A 16,263-nucleotide genomic window follows, 5' to 3' on the forward strand; every position below is an offset into this window, starting at 1 on the left:
TGGTAACCGACCACAGCAATGGGGATGTGTGATGGTTGCCACAGTAACCGACCATAACAGTGGGAATGTATGGTGGTTTCCATGGTAACTGACTGTAGCAACAGGAATGTTTGATGATTGCCTTGGTAACTGACCATAGCAATGGGACTTTACAGTGATTGCCTTGGTAACTGACTGTAGGAATGGGAATGTATGATGGTTTCCATGGTAACCGACCGTAGCAATTTGATTGTATGCTGGTTGCCATAGTGACCGACTGTAGCAACGCGACTGTATGATGGTTGCCATGGTAAATGACAGTAGCAATGGGACTGTATGATGGGTGCCAGGGTAACTGACCATAGAAATGGCAATGTATGATGTTTGCTATGGTAACTGACTGTAGGAATGGGAATGTATGATGGTTGCCATGGTAACTGACCATAGCAACAAGAATGTATGATGGTTACCATGGTAACCAAGCATAACAATAGGAATGTGTGATGGTTGCCATGGTACCTGTGTGTAGCAATGGGAATGTATGATATTTGCCATGGTAACTGACTGCAGGAACGGGAATGTGTGACGGTTGCCATGGTAATCGATTGTACCAGTGTGAAGTATGATGGTTGCTGTAGTAACTGACCGTAGAAACGGGAATGTATGATAGTTGCCAAGGTAACTGACTGTACCAATGGCAATGTATGATGGTTGCCGTGGTAACTGACCATGGCAATGAGACTGTATGCTGGTTCCCATGGTAACCAACCATACCAGTGGGAATGTATGATCGTTGCCACGGTAACTGACTGTAGGAATGGGAATGTGTGATGGTTGCTGTGGTAACTGACCGTGGCAATGAGAATATATGCTGTTTGCCATGGTAACTGACCATAGCAGTGAGAAGTATTCTGTTTGCCACAGTAAATGACTGTAGCAATTATGGTTGCCATGGTAACCGACCATAGCAATGACAATGTATTACGGTTGCCATGGTGACTGACTGTGGCATTGGGAATGTATTCTATTTGCCATGGTAACTGACCATAGCAATGAGAATGCATGCTGGTTGTCATGGCAACTGTGATTTCCTTAGACTATGAGCACGATATTTTCATCTGCAAAAACATTAGTGAGTGTCCAGAGATTTCCCAAGATGGGCTTTAAATGTCTCAAGCACATGAGCACTAGAGAGGGGCTAAGGAGCTGTGGCCTCAATGGTGTGGAGACTGAGGACAGCACAGGATAGCCCTGAGAGGGCTTGAAGGGAGGATTTAGAGATGGTGGATCCTTTTGTCAGAGCAGAAAGGAGCATGAGAAAGAAAGAATTAATGCCGAATGCAACTGGGGAGGTCCCGAGTGGACATGAGGAAAAAGGAATTTCACTCCATGGAAAACACTGGGGTGCAACAAGTCACCCAGAAGGAGTCTGGATGAGCCCAAGGCTTTGTGTGTGCAGGAAGAGCCAGGGAGGACGCAGAGATGTCAGTGCAGGAAGGTGCCAGCCAGGTGGGGCAGCCGGGGGGATGACGACAGCCTGCAGGGAAAGGGGCAGGGCATGGACACCGTAGGACAGCCTGGGCTGGAGAGGAGACAGGGAGGGGGAGAAGCTGAAAGGCCCTGACAGAGCCACCTTCTGCAGGCCTTTGGCCAGGGCTGCTGTCTGTGCCCCTGATGCCAGGAGGAGGGGAGTGGCCCTTGCAACCCTGGGGCCTCCTGGCCTCCTTGTCCCTGCTCAGCAGCCTGGCAGGTGCCACCCCATGTTCCTGCCCTTGGCATTGCACATCCCACATCCCAGTGCCCCAGGAAGAGCCCTGAGGAATGAGGCAGGGACAGGATGTGCCTTCCCAGGGGCTGACGGTCAGGGCTTGGCCCGTTGCATTAAAGAAACATGTCAAAGTTTATTCTGCATTAGAGCCACCTTTCCCTTGCTTGTCCATCCTTGTCATCACTGTCTGCAGTTTTCTGTTCCAACTGGAATCTGGGGACACTTTCACAGTCATGTCCTTCAGTGGGACCCATTAACAGTACAAGAAACTTCAGTATTTCAAACTCATTTTGACTTCTTGAGAAGTTGTTTGAACTTCCTCTCAGGGACTGAGTCTCATGTAAACAACATCAATCCCCCTGAGGGTCATGAAATACCTGGGGCTGTTGCTGTGCTGCTGAGCTGGGCCGGGCTCCTGGCACACAGGGAGCTCCTGGCAACCAAGAAGAGCTTCAAAGAGAGAGCTCTGCTGGTGAGCAGCTCCTCTGCACAGCCCAGCAGGGCTGAGGGCTCTGCCAGGGCAGCTCAGGGACACCAGCATGGCACAGACAGAGCTTCAAGGGGCTCAGCACTGGCAGGAGGGCTGAGAGCTCCCTGCAGGAGGAACCTTGGCAGGGCTGCACACGGTGAGTCTGTGGCTGCAGGGCAGTGCAGGGACAGCTCCTGAAGGCTTCTCCTAAAGCTGGCCCAGCCCCAGCTGATGGGATGGGTGAGCAGGGGCTGTTTTGGGGCACTTTGGAAGAGCTGTGAAGCCGGGGGTGCAGCCAGGGGTGCCCAGGGCTGTGGGGCAGAGCAGGGTCCTGCAGCCCAGGGCGCTGTGCTGGGCAGGGACTCTGCTGCCTGCTAAGGGCAGCTCTCAGCTGACCCAGGGAACTGCTGCCAGGGCTGGGGCAGAAGGGCTGTGGGCAAGGAGCAAACCTGGCAGCTGAGGGAGGATCTTTTCCATGTATCGCTGCAGAAAAGACAGGGGCTACAGGAAAGGAATTAGTCCTGAGGTGTGTTTCCTGCTCAGGCATTGTAGCATAGACATTGTCCTCTCCATTCAGGAAGCTGCACTGAAATTCAAACTCTTTTACTCTCAGAGGTGAATCTTTCAGGCAGTGTCAGAAATGAGCACAGGATCCTGGGCAGTGCTGAGCCTTCCCTTAGGGGTGGGCACTCTCCTGTCCCAGCCCTTGGCTTCTCTGAGGGAGGGCTCCTGTCCTGCTCTGTCCAGCACAGCTGCACCTCTGGGCTGGCACAGGGGACACTTCACAGAGCTGACCTTTCAAGCAGCGCTGCCCTGCTCTCAGCACAGATCTTGGTGGGGTTTTTAAAGATGAATCTGTGTGTGAAGTCATCTTCAAGGCAGCCCAAGGGAAAGTGCAGGGCAGATGAGAAACAGACTGAGAGGCACTGCAGCTCTCCTGGTTCTTCAATAAGCAAGGGAGAGCTCAGCCCTTCTGCCTGTCCTGGCTCAACACTCGTCAGATTTGTCATCAGAAAAATTTGCCCTAAGAAAACACCCCTCAGGTTTTATGATTGTAAATAAAAAACTCAGTAAAAAATATTTTAAGGGTACACTGTGCCGCTTTCCTGCAGCCCAAATTGCTCCAAGACAACAGTACAGGAATTGAACTTTCCATCAAAGCTGGGTTCCATGTGACAACCCCTGTGATCATGAGAGCTGTCCCAAACCAGCTCCATGTCTGCACTGCAGCAGAGCAAAGCTGAGTCCTTGGCAGCACATGGCCAGAGCTCCTGCTCCTCACAGCACCCTCAGAGAGCACAAACCAGAGAAAAGAAATGCCTTGACTTGGAGGGGATTTCCCTGAAAACTGCCCTGGCTTTGCTGAGAGGGGGCTGTCTTAATTGTTCCCTGTGCTTTCCTTTTCTGAACAGACCTGTCCTAATGAACAGCAAATGTCCAACAGCAGCTCCATCACCCAGTTCCTCCTCCTGGCATTGGCAGACAGGCGGGAGCTGCAGCTCCTGCACTTCTGGCTCTTCCTGGCCATCTCCCTGGCTGCCCTCCTGGCCAACGGCCTCATCCTCAGCGCTGTAGCCTGTGACCACCACCTGCACACCCCCATGGGCTTCTTCCTGCTCAACCTCTCCCTCACAGACCTGGGCTGCATCTGCACCACTGTCCCCAAAGCCATGCACAATTCCCTCCATAACACCACAACCATCTCCTATACAGGATGTGCTGCACAGGTCTTTCTGCTTGTCTTCTTTCTTGGAACAGAGTTTTCCCTCCTCACCATCATGTGCTACGACCGCTACGTTGCCATCTGCAAACCCCTGCACTACGGGACCCTCCTGGGCAGCAGAGCTTGTGCCCACATGGCAGCAGCTGCCTGGGCCACTGGGTTTCTCTATTCTCTGCTGCACACAACCAATACATTTTCCCTGCCCCTGTGCCAGGGCAATGCCCTGGGCCAGTTCTTCTGTGAAATCCCACACATCCTCAAGCTCTCCTACTCACACTCCAACATCAGGGAACTGGGGCTTGTTGGGGTTAGTGCTACTTTTTGTTTTGGGTGTTTCATTTTCATTGTTTTCTCCTATGTGCAGATCTTCAGGGCTGTGCTGAGGATCCCCTCTCAGCAGGGACGGCACAAAGCCTTTTCCACGTGCCTCCCTCACCTGGCCGTGGTCTCCCTGTTTGTCAGCACTGGCACATTTGCCTACATGAAGCCCCCCTCCATCTCCTCCCCATCCCTGGATCTGATTGTGTCAGTTCTGTACTCAGTGGTTCCTCCATTACTGAACCCCCTCATCTACAGCCTGAGGAACCAGGAGCTCAAGGATGCCCTGAGGAAACTGATAAGTGGGTGTTTTTCAGAAGCAATAAACTCTCCTTCTTCTGCATGTTATCCATCTCATTAAAGTCCAGTTCTGTTATGGACTTCATTAAAGGCCCACCATACCTTCTCTATTTTTTGCTCCTGGTAGGGGCGCTATTTTTCTGAGAATTTGTTCACACCAAAAAATCTTTATGTATAGAAATATAGATATATAAAGATATATATATATATATAAAAGTATATATATATATACTTATATATATGTAAACACCATTTTCATTTCAGTGTTTGCCTTTCTAGCCTGGCCCACATGCTATACAAATTGGCAATTGTACTTGCTGTGTGCTTCAACCAAATAAAGAACTGTGCATTGACTTGTTTGCCTGACATCTTTCCTCTCTGACTTCTCTGCAGCTGCAGGGTCGGTGCCTCTGTGCAGAGCTGGGCCAGAAAAGAGTCCCAGCAGAGCAGCACTGCCAGGGAGCAGCAGCCCTTCTCCTGCGTGGCCTCCTCTCCCTTCCCTTCCACACTGTCCTTCAGAGCCCTGTGTTGTTGGAGGCCTCAGTGCTCTGGCAGTGGGTCCCAGTCCTGCTGCAGGACTGCCCAGGGACTGCAGGCAGGGACAGCCACGGGCACTGCTGGCACAGAGCTGACCTCTGCAGCAGCACTGCCATCCTGCAGGGGCATCTCCTCAGGCCAGGGCCTCAAAGCTTCCATCTGCTTTCCACTTTGCTCTCCAGGATGTGCCCAACACAACGCCCTGCAGAGGAAAACAGCAGTGACCAGCACAAGGGTGGGAGTGCTCAGAGTGGGGGCACCCAGCAGTGCCCTGGCACAGCCAGCGCCGCTCCCAGCACTGGCCTCTCACCCCAGGCCATTGGGCTTGTTCTTCCCTCCAAGGAGGGACATCAAATGAGCAGCTCAGGGGTCCATGTTTGCACTGCATGCACAAGACATGCCCCTGTGTCATGGCTTGGGGCTGGGGGGGTGGAAGGCTTAGACAAAGTTGATGGCAGAAGCCGTCTCGTTGAGCTACAAGGTGCACAAAGAACCCCCTTGCTTTCTAAATTCCTTCTTAGAGAGGAGCCTGGGTTTGGCTGGATCCAATCTCAGGTTCAGATTTTGATTTAAACTGAAGGAATTATAGAGGTGTGATTCAAACACTTTGTCCTGCAGGTTTTAGTGATGGCAAATCAGAAATATTTCGATAAAATGAATCGTTTATTATGACAAATAAACAGACAATTGATCAGAGAAATGAATAGATGAAATACCTTAAATTTACAGAATTATTACCTGCACAGTATAAAAGCCAAAACCTCCTAGCAGTATAGTGTAAGATAGGACAGTGCAGTCTGTCAAAGTCATTCTATTAAAGCAATTGGATCAAAGCCAGCAAAAAGAAACAATCCTGAAGCAAAGACTGAGGTAACTCACCCCACAACGACAGGGGGTAGTTCTCTCTCTTTCACTTACCCCTAGGGAGTGACCACAAAGGGCTGTCCCTGCTTCATGGCAGAAGCTCCACACACTTCAAGGAAGTCTGTGGAAGAATCTGCCATGTGAAAGTTGGACGGGGCTTTTATAGTTATCAAGGGTTTGACTGCCAGACATATTTGCAGGCCAGGGAGCAGCTTCTCTGTCAAATCCTGCTTGAAAAAGCAGGATGTGTGTTTGAAGTTTCATGAAACATTTTGGGTTTAGCATAATTCAGCATTAAAAACAGCATCTTGACACCAGCAGTAACTCACCACAGAGAGTGTGCATTGTTTGCATTCTCTGACTATTGTTTAGGTATTATCAGAGCTTCCTGCCAGAAACAGTCCCTTTATTCCACAAGGTACCAAAAACTCTCAGGGTTCCTTTGGTTCCATGAGGCCCTGCAGTGTCACAATGGCCCCTTGTTTCCTTGATGTTCCAAAGCATCCCAGGGTTCCCTTGGCTCCAAGAGGCTCCCCAGTGTCCCACCGGCCCCTGGATTCCAGGAGGCCCTGCAGTGTCCCAATGGCCACTCGGTTCCAGGAGCCACAGCGGCTGCCGCCGGCGTCTGTGCCCGGAGCCGCCGCTCCCACGGGGCTGCCGCACTCACCGCCGGGGTTGCCGCTCGCGCAGCCGCCGCTCTGCCCCGGCTGCACCGGGACCCGGCACCGCCTCGGGCCTGCGCTGCCGCCTCAGCGGCCACAGGGACACAGGGATGGGGGACCTTTGCTCTGCCACTGAGGGGCCTGGCTTTGTTCTGCTTGGGGCTGGGCTTTAGGAAAATTGCTGTTCATTTTCATGCTCCACTGGAACACCTCCTGAATTCCAAAGGTTTCCTAATCCAGGGGGAGGGGTTTCTATGGCAGCGGAGGTGCTGCCCCTCAGGACACATTGTCAATAAACTGTCCAGCTGACTGGGATGGGTGTGAGAGCTGGGGAACACAGGATAATCAGTCATCCCCTGAAAACCTTGAAACATTCCCTACCTGAATCCTAACCCAAAGAGAAGAGTTTGTATACAATTCCCAAATAGTTTGGAAACTCCAGTCATTGCTGACACCAGGATGGAAATTCAGCAGATAACTAAAGCCAGTACCCTTGTGAGCCCACAACCAGCAGGGTTGAGGGAGGCCCTGGCAGCTCCCCAGCACCTCCCTCTCACTGGGACACCTCTGGCAGCCTCTCCCAGCTCAGGAACCCTCCAGTTTGTGACACTCCAAAGATCTTACATGATGCCCAGGACAATTCTGATCCCCCTCCACAAACACTCCTCCAACTGTGACCCTTGTCTGGTGGGAAACACAAAGGGATTTGGGGGAGTGTTTCCCTGACAACCAGGAGAATTTGGGAGAGGGACTTTTCCACACCCAGCTATTGATGTGTCCACACATCTCTGCCTGGGTGTGGGAGTGAATTGACTGTGGTGGGAATGTTGTTATTGTGAATCTAGAATTCAGTCACTGTTAAAATTGTGGCAAATGCTATTGAATCACTTGTTAATTGTTCAATGGGTCAATGATTAAGTGCTACTAATGTCTTTTGCCTCCTTGTCTTTGGATCAAAATCCTTTGCACCCTGACCCAAGGCTCTGTGTAAATCATTCTCTTTCATCAAAAAATATATTTTTTTCGTGACATCCACTTTAAAATCTTCCTCCTTAGTTAAACTACAAAACTACTCCAATGATCTGTAGAACTCTTGATGACTTGAAGACAATTAAAAGAAAGGGAAATAATTTGTTTTCCTGTATTTTAATGGTCCTAAAGTGTGTTTGGAGTTGCATCAGCTGTCAGTCCAAGATGGGCCATGTCAGAACTGGTGAGGTTGGGGGGTGAGGAGCAAGGTTGATCATCCAGGGTCAGTGTGGATCTCCTGAGGAGACACTCAGCATCAAGATCACTTGGAGAACACCTCTATCACCTCTTCTCTGAACTTAAAAATATCCATCATTGAATTAAAACAAAAAAAATACCAACTTGGAAAACTTGTTTTGAAATTGCCTTGAAGACAATTAAAGGAAAACAAAGAGATCCTGAGGGATTTCTGGAATTTAATGAGCCCCACGGTGTGTTTGCAGCCCAGCCCATGGTCCTGAGGTACTGACAGAAGATTGAAGCAGCTGCTGAAGAAGTCAGAAGCCAAAGTCCAAGTGCCTTGAAGCATTGCTGGGCCCCACTGAGGGCAGGCACTGACAAAGCCTCCCCAGGGACTCCTTGGAGCAGCTCCTTGGAGGCCAGGAGTGCAGGCAGACCAAGGCTCTGGGCAGGCCCCTGCAATGCTGAGCAAAGCCTGCCTTGGTTTTGTGGAGCACAAAGGCCAAGGCCTGAGCCCCAGGCCCTGGCCCAGCAGATCCTGTCCCTCCCGGCTGGCTCAGGGCTGTTTGGGGGGCACTGGGATGGGAGGGGGAGGAACAACAAAGGCCCAAAACTGGGCAACCCCTGCCAGGCTCCTGAGGGAGGGGCGAGGCAGAAACCAAGGGCAGAACCTGCCAGGCAAGTTGGTTGTGGTGGCCTGAGTGGCAGAGGCAGCTGCCAGAGGCAAGGGGACAAAGGCCTGGGTGCCTTTGGGCCTTGCAGCCCTGCCAGAGCCCTTGGCCATCTCTCCTGCAGGCTGTCCTGCCCTGGCCCTGCTGCTGCTCTGGCCTTGCAGGCTGCACACACCCCTCCTGCTTTCCCACCCCCTCCCAGCAGCATTTCTAGACCCTCCCTGATGTCTCTGCACCAGCTCTGGCTGTTGCCATGTGCACTTGGCCTTCTTACCTTGGATCCTGAGCCCCTGTGCCACAGGACATCCCTGCCAGAGCCCAGGCCCTTCTCCTGGGGGTCACTGCAGAACTGAGCAGATCCAGGTCACCTCCCATTCCTCTGCCAACCCTCTGGGCCTGCTCTGGGCCCTGCAGGTCCTTGCCCTGCTCCCAAGGGCTGTGGGGGTGCTGAATGGTCAGGGCTTGGGGTTTAGAGCTCAGGATTGGGATTAGGCAGAACTTTGGGAGGTTTGTGGTTCTGCTGGCAGTGTCTGGTTCATGATTAGAGGAAGAGATTTTTGGGCTGGGTTAGGATTAAAGCTTGGCTTTTCATACTGATAATACAGGTTTGGGAATGGGGTGGGCATTGGAGTTTAAATAAGAGTCTGGAGTTCTGGGTTTGGGCTTTGCCTTTGAGGTCCAGTTGAGGTTGGGATTAGAGCAGTGGATTCCTTTCCATGGGAGGGGCAGCACTTTTAGGTCATGTTGGGGCTTGAGGTTACAAATAAGGTAAAGGTCTCTCAGGAATGTTTGCCCAGTCAGTGTTTCAGCACCGTCAGCATTACCTGAACCTTCTTTTACCTCATCAAAATCTTTCCTCTCTGTTGGCCAAGCCCCTCTTTCCTTCCCCAAATACCCAATCCTTTTTGTCCCAGTTCCTCCTAATCCTCCCCAAACTTTCATCTGGGTGGGGTCAGCTCTGTGATGACTCTGTGCAACCTCATGGAATCAAGGGGCCATTGTGACATTGGGGAAACTTGTGGAAAAATGGAACCTAGGGACACTGTACAACTTCATGGAATCAAGGGGTCATTCTGACACTGAGGACACATCATGGACTCAAGAGGCCACAGGGCATTATGGAGCCAAAGGAACCCAGGGACACTGTGCAGCCTCATGGAATTGGGGGGCATTTTGACACTGCAGGGCCTCATGGAAACAAGAGAAAATCCAGGTTTATCCAGGTCCTGAGGGTGATTCAGAAGGGAGGCAGCAGTGATTTCTCCCTACAGACCAACCACTCCAGTGGTCTCTCCCTGCAGTCCATGGGTGTCCTCAGCATTTTCCCCAGTGCCTCCCTGCCCTGAAGGTTTCTGGCCATCAGGCTGGAGCTGAGGGGGTTGGGCAGGTGCCTGAGGAGGGGGTAGAACAAGGGCTGTGTCCAACTGTGCCAGGAGGGCTGTGCTGGGCAAGGATGAGGAGGCTGCAGAAAACAGTGGCACTGGGGAGGGGAGAGGAGCAGGTGGAGAGACCTTGTGCCTGCCCACGCTGGGCAGGAGCTGCCCCAGGATGGCAGCTCTGAAGCACTCACAGGATGTCCCTGTGAACAGGAAGGGGGAGGCTGGATCTGAAAATGAAACCTGGAAAGCAGAGAGCAGGAGTGTCATGGGGACACTGCAGGAGAGTTCCAGCCCTGGAGCAAGGTCACAGAAGAAGTGACCCAGTTCATCAGGGTCACAACAAGTGTCTGGGAAAAGCAGGAAATGGTGACTGTAGATGACAGAAAAGCCCTGAGCCAGGGTGCAGCTCTGCTGGAGACAACCCTTCCAGTCCATGGGTCTTGCAGAGAGCAGGGCTGGCAAACAGCCCAGTGCTGGTCATGGGATGGGGCCACAGCAGGAAACACTCTGCATGTGCCAAAGATGCAGGAAATGGCAGTGACAGTGCTGGGAGCAGGGACTGTGCTGTCCCCAGTCAGGGGTCACTCAGAGTGGTGGAGCTGTAGCAGCCTCATATACCGTTTAGGGAAAACTCCACTGATGATATCTTACTGTCCTAGTCCCTTCTATCAATGGATATATTTGGCTCTTAACTTGAAATTCTTTATCTCCTTTGGCTTCTTCATGTCACCTCTCCCCTGCTTGGACTCCTGTGAGTGAGAGCATTTCTTTCTCTGTCTGGTGCTCACTGAAGCTGTGCAGGCAGCTCAGAGGGGGACCCATGGAGCTGTGGGTGCCTCTGGCTGCATCCCAGTGCCCAGCTGTGCTCTGGGCTTTGGGACAGGGCAGAAGTGCCTCTGCTGGAGGGCGGTGCTTCTCTGCCTGCAGAGCCCTTCCTGCCTGCACAGGGGCAATGCTGCCCAGCCGGGCTGCTTTCCTGCTGGGCAGGGAAAGGGACAGGCCAGAAGGCAGGGCAGGGACGGAGCAGACACGCTGAAGTGTCCTCAGTACAAAGCAAACATGGACTTCTGACTTGGTCACTCGATGCCCGTCCATGGAGGGACAACCAACCTCTTGCAGGTGGGGTGAGAGGCCAGGGCTGGGAATGGGGGTTGCAGGGGCTGCTCTGTGACAGTGGCCCTGGGGCACCTTCCCAGGCTGTCCCTGGGCCACCTTCCCAGGCTGTCCCTGGAACAAAGACACAGCCCAGGCCCTGCTCTGCTGGTCCCTCAGGGCTGTGCCAGGAGCTCTGGCTGTGCCAGGACACTGCTGCATGTCCCCACCCTGCAAACTCCCACTCTCAGCTGGGCACTGGCATTTGCTTTGCCAGGGCATTCCTGGAGCACATTGCTGAGGGTGACTGTGGAGGAAGAGCCTGAAGCCTTCCTGCCCTGCCCTCAGGAGATGCCCTTGGCTGCTGGAGCTGCTGGTGTGGAGCCCAGCTCTGTGCCAGCAGTGCCCAGGGCCTGTCCCTGCCTGTGACCCCAGCACGGACACGCAGCAGGACTGTGCCCGAGCTGCCAGAACAATCAGGCCTTGCACCCACAGCAGGGCTGGGAAGGACAGTGTGGAGCTGGAAAGAGCAGATGTGGAAGGAACAGCCCTTGTCCCTGGCTGTGCTGCTGTGCTGGGAGTCTCTTCCCTCCAGCTCTGCTCACAGGCACTGCCCCTGTGGCTCTAGAGAAGGGCTGAGGAAGCATCTTGGACACACAGGTCAGGGCAGGGAACTTCATTCTACTCAAATGTACAGAGAACAAGCCTTTTGAAAGTCTTTGAATTACAGAAGAAGGGTAGATATTGATGTAGAAATCCCATGAGCAAAGCCATTGATTTGTGGATAACATTATAAAAGTAGAAAAAGAGTGAGGAAATGTATTGACAATAAAAGGGACATATAGGTGAAAAAAGGCTTAGATTGCAATGAGTTACATTTGGAATGTTATGCAGAATAAAAGACACACTTTATTATTGACTCTAAATCCAGTTATCATTTTCTTTATGGCATCCTTGAGCTCCTGGTTCCTGAGGCTGTAGATGAGGGGGTTCAGTGCTGGAGGCACCACCGAATACAGAACTGAGAGGGCCAGATCCAGTGATGGGGAGGAGATGGAGGGGGGCTTCAGGTAGGCAAATATGGCAGTGCTGAGAAACAGGGAGACCACGGCCAGGTGAGGGAGGCACGTGGAAAAGGCTTTGTGCCGTCCCTGCTGAGAGGGGATCCTCAGCACAGCCCTGAAGATCTGCACATAGGAGAAAACAATGAAAATGAAACAACCAAAACAAAAACAAGCACTAACCCCAAGAAGCCCAATTTCCCTGAGGTAGCCTGAGTGTGAGCAGGAGAGCTTGAGGATGTGTGGGATTTCACAGAAGAACTGGCCCAGGGCATTGCCCTGGCACAGGGGCAGGGAAAATGTACTGGCTGTGTGCAGCAGAGAATAGAGAAACCCAGTGGCCCAGGCAGCTGCTGCCATGTGGGCACAAGCTCTGCTGCCCAGGAGGGTCCCGTAGTGCAGGGGTTTGCAGATGGCAACGTAGCGGTCGTAGCACATGATGGTGAGGAGGAAATACTCTGCTGAGATGAAGAAGAAAAAGAAAAAGAGCTGTGCAGCACATCCCTTGTAGGAGATGGTTGTGGTGTTACGGAGGGAATTGTGCATGGCTTTGGGGACAGTGGTGCAGATGCAGCCCAGGTCTGTGAGGGAGAGGTTGAGCAGGAAGAAGCCCATGGGGGTGTGCAGGTGGTGGTCACAGGCTACGGCGCTGAGGATGAGGCCGTTGGCCAGGAGGGCAGCCAGGGAGATGGCCAGGAAGAGCCAGAAGTGCAGGAGCTGCAGCTCCCGCCTGTCTGCAAATGCCAGGAGGAGGAACTGGGTGAGGGAGCTGCTGTTGGACATTTGCTGCTCCTTAGGTCAGGGTCTGTTCAGAAAAGGAAAGCACAGAGAACAATTAAGACAGCTCCTTCTCAGCAAAGCCAGTGCAGTTTTCAGGGAAATCCCCTCCAAGTGAAAGGCATTTCTTTTCTCTGGTTTGTGTTTTCTGAGGGTGCTGTGAGGAGCAGCAGCTCTGGTCATGTACCGCCAAAAACTCAGCTTATAGTGCCCACCCCCATGGGAAGGTTCAGCACTGCCCAGGATCCTGTGCTCATTTCTGAGACTGCCTGAAATATTCACCTCTGAGAGTAAAAGAGCTGGAATTTCATTGCAGCCTCCTGAACTGAGAGAACAATGTCTCTGCTACAATGCCTAAGCAGGAAACACACCTCAGGACTAATTCCTTTCCTGTAGCCCCTGTCTTTTGTGAGCTTTGCAAAAACTTCTCCATTCAATATCATGTAGTGGTCTGTGAGCAGGTCTGGCCCTGCAACAGTGAGACATGGAAAATATCCTCCCTCAGCTGCCAGGTTTGCTCCTTGCCCACAGCCCTTCTGCCCCAGCCCTGGCAGCAGCTCCCTGGGCCGGCTGAGAGCTGCCCCTGGCAGGCAGCAGAGTCCCTGCCCAGCACAGCGCCCTGGGCTGCAGGACCCTGCTCTGCCCCACAGCCCTGAGCACCCCTGGCTGCACCCCCGGCTTCACAGCTCTTCCAAACTGCCCCAAAACAGCCCCTGCTCACCCATCCCATCAGCTGGGGCTGGGCCAGCTTCAGGAGATGCCTCGAGGAGCTGCCCTTGCACTGCCCTGCAGCCACAGACTCACCATGTGCAGCCCTGCCAAGATTCCTCCTGCAGGGAGCTCTCAGCCATCCTGCCAGTGCTGAGCCCCTGAAGCTGTGTCTGTGCCCTGCTGGTGTCCCTGAGCTGCCCTGGCAGTGCCCTCAGCCCTGCTGGGCTGTGCAGAGGAGCTGCTCACCAGCAGAGCTGTCTCTTGGAAGCTCTTCTTGCTTGCCAGGAGCTCCCTGTGTGCCAGGAGTCCGGCCCAGCTCAGCAGCACAGCAACAGCCCCAGGCATTTAGTGACCCTCGGGGGACACTGATGTTGTTTACATGAGACTCAGTCCCTGAGAGTACATTCAAACAACTTTTCAAGAAGTCAAAGTGTTATTGAAACACTGAAGTTTCTTGTAGTGCTAATGAGTCTCACTGAGGGACACAACTGAGAACGTGTCCCCAGGTTCCATTTAGAGCAGAAAACTGCAGAAAGTGATGACAAGGATGGACAAGCAAGGGAAAGGTGGCTCTGATGCTGAATAAACCTTGACTTGTTTCCTTAATCTAACAGGCCCAGGCCTGACCCCCAGCCCCTGGGAAGGCAGATGCTGTCCCTGCCTCATTCCTCAGGGCTCTTCCTGGGGCACTGGGATGTGGGATGTGCAATGCCAAGGGCAGGACCATGGGGTGGCACCTGCCAGGCTGCTGAGCAGGGACAAGGAGGCCATGAGGCCCCAGGGTTGCAAGGGCCACTCCCCTCCTCCTGGCATCAGGGGCACAGACAGCAGCCATGGCCAAAGGCCTGCAGAAGGTGGCTGTGTCAGGGCCTTTCAGCTTCTCCCCATCCCTGTCTCCTCTCCAGCCCAGGCTGTCCTACGGTGTCCATGCCCTGCCCCTTTCCCTGCAGGCTGTCGTCATCCCCCCGGCTGCCCCACCTGGCTGGCACCTTCCTGCACTGACATCTCTGCGTCCTCCCTGGCTCTTCCTGCACACACAAAGCCTTGGGCTCATCCAGACTCCTGCTTTGTGATACATTGCACCACAACACTGACCTTGGAGGGAAATTTCTGACTTCTTGTCACCAGTCCAGGCCACCCCAGCTGCCCTTGGTGGCACTAGTTCTTTCTTAGGCTGTTTTCTGACAGGAAGAAAAGCTCCACCAGCTCTGACACCCCCCTTCCAGACCTCTCAGGCTACTCCTCTACTGTCCTCAATCTTTGCACCACTGACCCCTGAGTCCTCAGCCTCTATATACGAGTCATGTGCTTGAGGCCCCAAATTCCTTCCTGGGAGATCTCTGGGACCTCTCCAAGGTTTTGGAAGATGACAGTAGAGTGCTCTTATCCAAGGAAACACAGAGGGACACTTTTTTCCAAGGGCTGTCTTGGCAGAATGAGGCACAACATCTTTAAACTTTCTGGCACAAGGGAGCTCTGAGCTCTGGGTATGGAGGGAGGTCCAAGTGCCAACCACTGGAGTGGGAGCTACAAATCATCAGGGCTCGTGTTCTTTGGAGGGCCAGACACTGGTGAGAGTGGTGTGTGTGTGTGCACATGGAAGGACTTGAAGGGCACAATGAACTGTCTCAAAACACTGTCAAAGCAGGAAAATCCCATAAGGCACCACAACACATAAGCCCTGGTGGCAAACAGGAAGGCCTTTAATTCCAAGGCCTAAAGGGAGGTGAAGCTTTGGCAGTAGCCCCCAGGACAGAATTGCACTGTGCAGACTGGGGGAAAGAGCAGACAGCCCCAACAGGAAGCCAGGGCTGGTAAGGCAGGTCTGGGGAACCCATCCAGACAAAGATTCCCACCTGCAGACTGGAAGCACACCAGGCAAAACTCCCACTGTGGCAAGGTGTGGGAAAGGAAGCAAGTCCTTGTAGACGTGCCAGCCCAAGCTGTGGGAACAGCATCTACTCCCCTGAATACCCGGGGCTTGGGCTGTATAAAAGTGATAGCCCAGAAGCACAACTTGGGGACCCTCCACCGAGCAGAGCAGGGTGAAGAAGGACCGGCGGGAGCCTCAGGGATCTACATGGTGTGATACATTTACTTCATCTCTGTCTCTCTCTCACTGGCTTCCCACCACTCCCTTCTTCTCTCTCTTTCTATTTCTTTCTCTGCCTCCTATTTACTGTTAAATCAAAGCTGGACTGCTGACTTTGGCACATGGTCTCCTTTGCAGCTGAGTTTGGGCAGAGGCATCTTTTAATAATGGGAACCTGAGAGTATCCATGAGGTTTTACAGTGTGGGAATGGCCACTGGATTCCATGAGGTTCCACAGAGTCACAGGGTCCATTTGGCTTCGTAAGGCTCTGCAGTGTGATAATGGACCCTTGATTCCATGGCTTTGCAAAATGTCTCAGGACTCCTTTGGTTCTAGGAGGCCCCACATATCACAGTGGCCCCTTGGTTCCATGAGATTCCACAGTGTCCCGGTAATCCTTTGGTTCCATGGGACCCTGCAGTGTCACAGTGGCCCCTTGATTCCATGAGGTTCTGAAAAGTCTCAGGGTTCCTTTGTTTCCATGAGGCCCTGCAGTGTCACAGTGGCCTCTGAGTCCTCAAGGCTCCTCAGTGTCACAATGGCCCCTTGATTCTATGAGGTCCTGAAATGTCTCAGGGTTCCCTTAGTTCCAAGAGGGTCTTCATGGCACAGTGAACCCTTGGTTCCATGCAATTCCACAGTGTCCCAGG

The 16,263-nt window shown here is 52.9% G+C and overlaps 2 protein-coding genes and 1 long non-coding RNA gene across 3 annotated transcripts in view; 2 read left to right on the top strand and 1 right to left on the bottom strand.

The window, feature by feature from the left end:
- LOC135405703 (uncharacterized) overlaps positions 1-16,263 on the top strand; it is a 553,771-nt gene that overhangs the window by 177,546 nt on the left and 359,962 nt on the right. The window lies entirely within an intron of this gene.
- On the top strand, positions 3,755-4,618 carry LOC135404621 (olfactory receptor 14C36-like; the record flags this gene model as incomplete). Its single annotated transcript, XM_064639354.1, has 1 exon — positions 3,755-4,618. A coding segment is annotated over one exon (864 nt), but the record flags the coding sequence as incomplete, so codon positions are not given.
- On the bottom strand, positions 5,533-12,807 carry LOC135404622 (olfactory receptor 14J1-like). Its single transcript, XM_064639355.1, has 2 exons — positions 11,880-12,807; positions 5,533-5,568 (listed from the first exon to the last, which is right to left on the bottom strand). Exons 1-2 carry the CDS (start codon positions 12,645-12,647, stop codon positions 5,533-5,535), a joined length of 804 nt encoding a protein of 267 aa, XP_064495425.1. The 5' UTR covers positions 12,648-12,807.

The sequence above is a fragment of the Pseudopipra pipra genome, chromosome W (genome assembly GCF_036250125.1).
Source record: "Pseudopipra pipra isolate bDixPip1 chromosome W, bDixPip1.hap1, whole genome shotgun sequence".
Lineage (NCBI taxonomy): Eukaryota > Metazoa > Chordata > Aves > Passeriformes > Pipridae > Pseudopipra > Pseudopipra pipra.

Excerpts from the sequence above, each read along its gene's own strand:
- LOC135404622 (XM_064639355.1), bottom strand. The coding sequence starts at position 12,647 with ATGGGCTTCTTCCTGCTCAACCTCTCCCTCACAGACCTGGGCTGCATC. Across the intron at positions 5,569-11,879 it reads GATTTAGAGTCAATAATAAA|CTCAACGAGACGGCTTCTGC; the intron begins GTGTGTCTTTTA and ends TGCACCTTGTAG.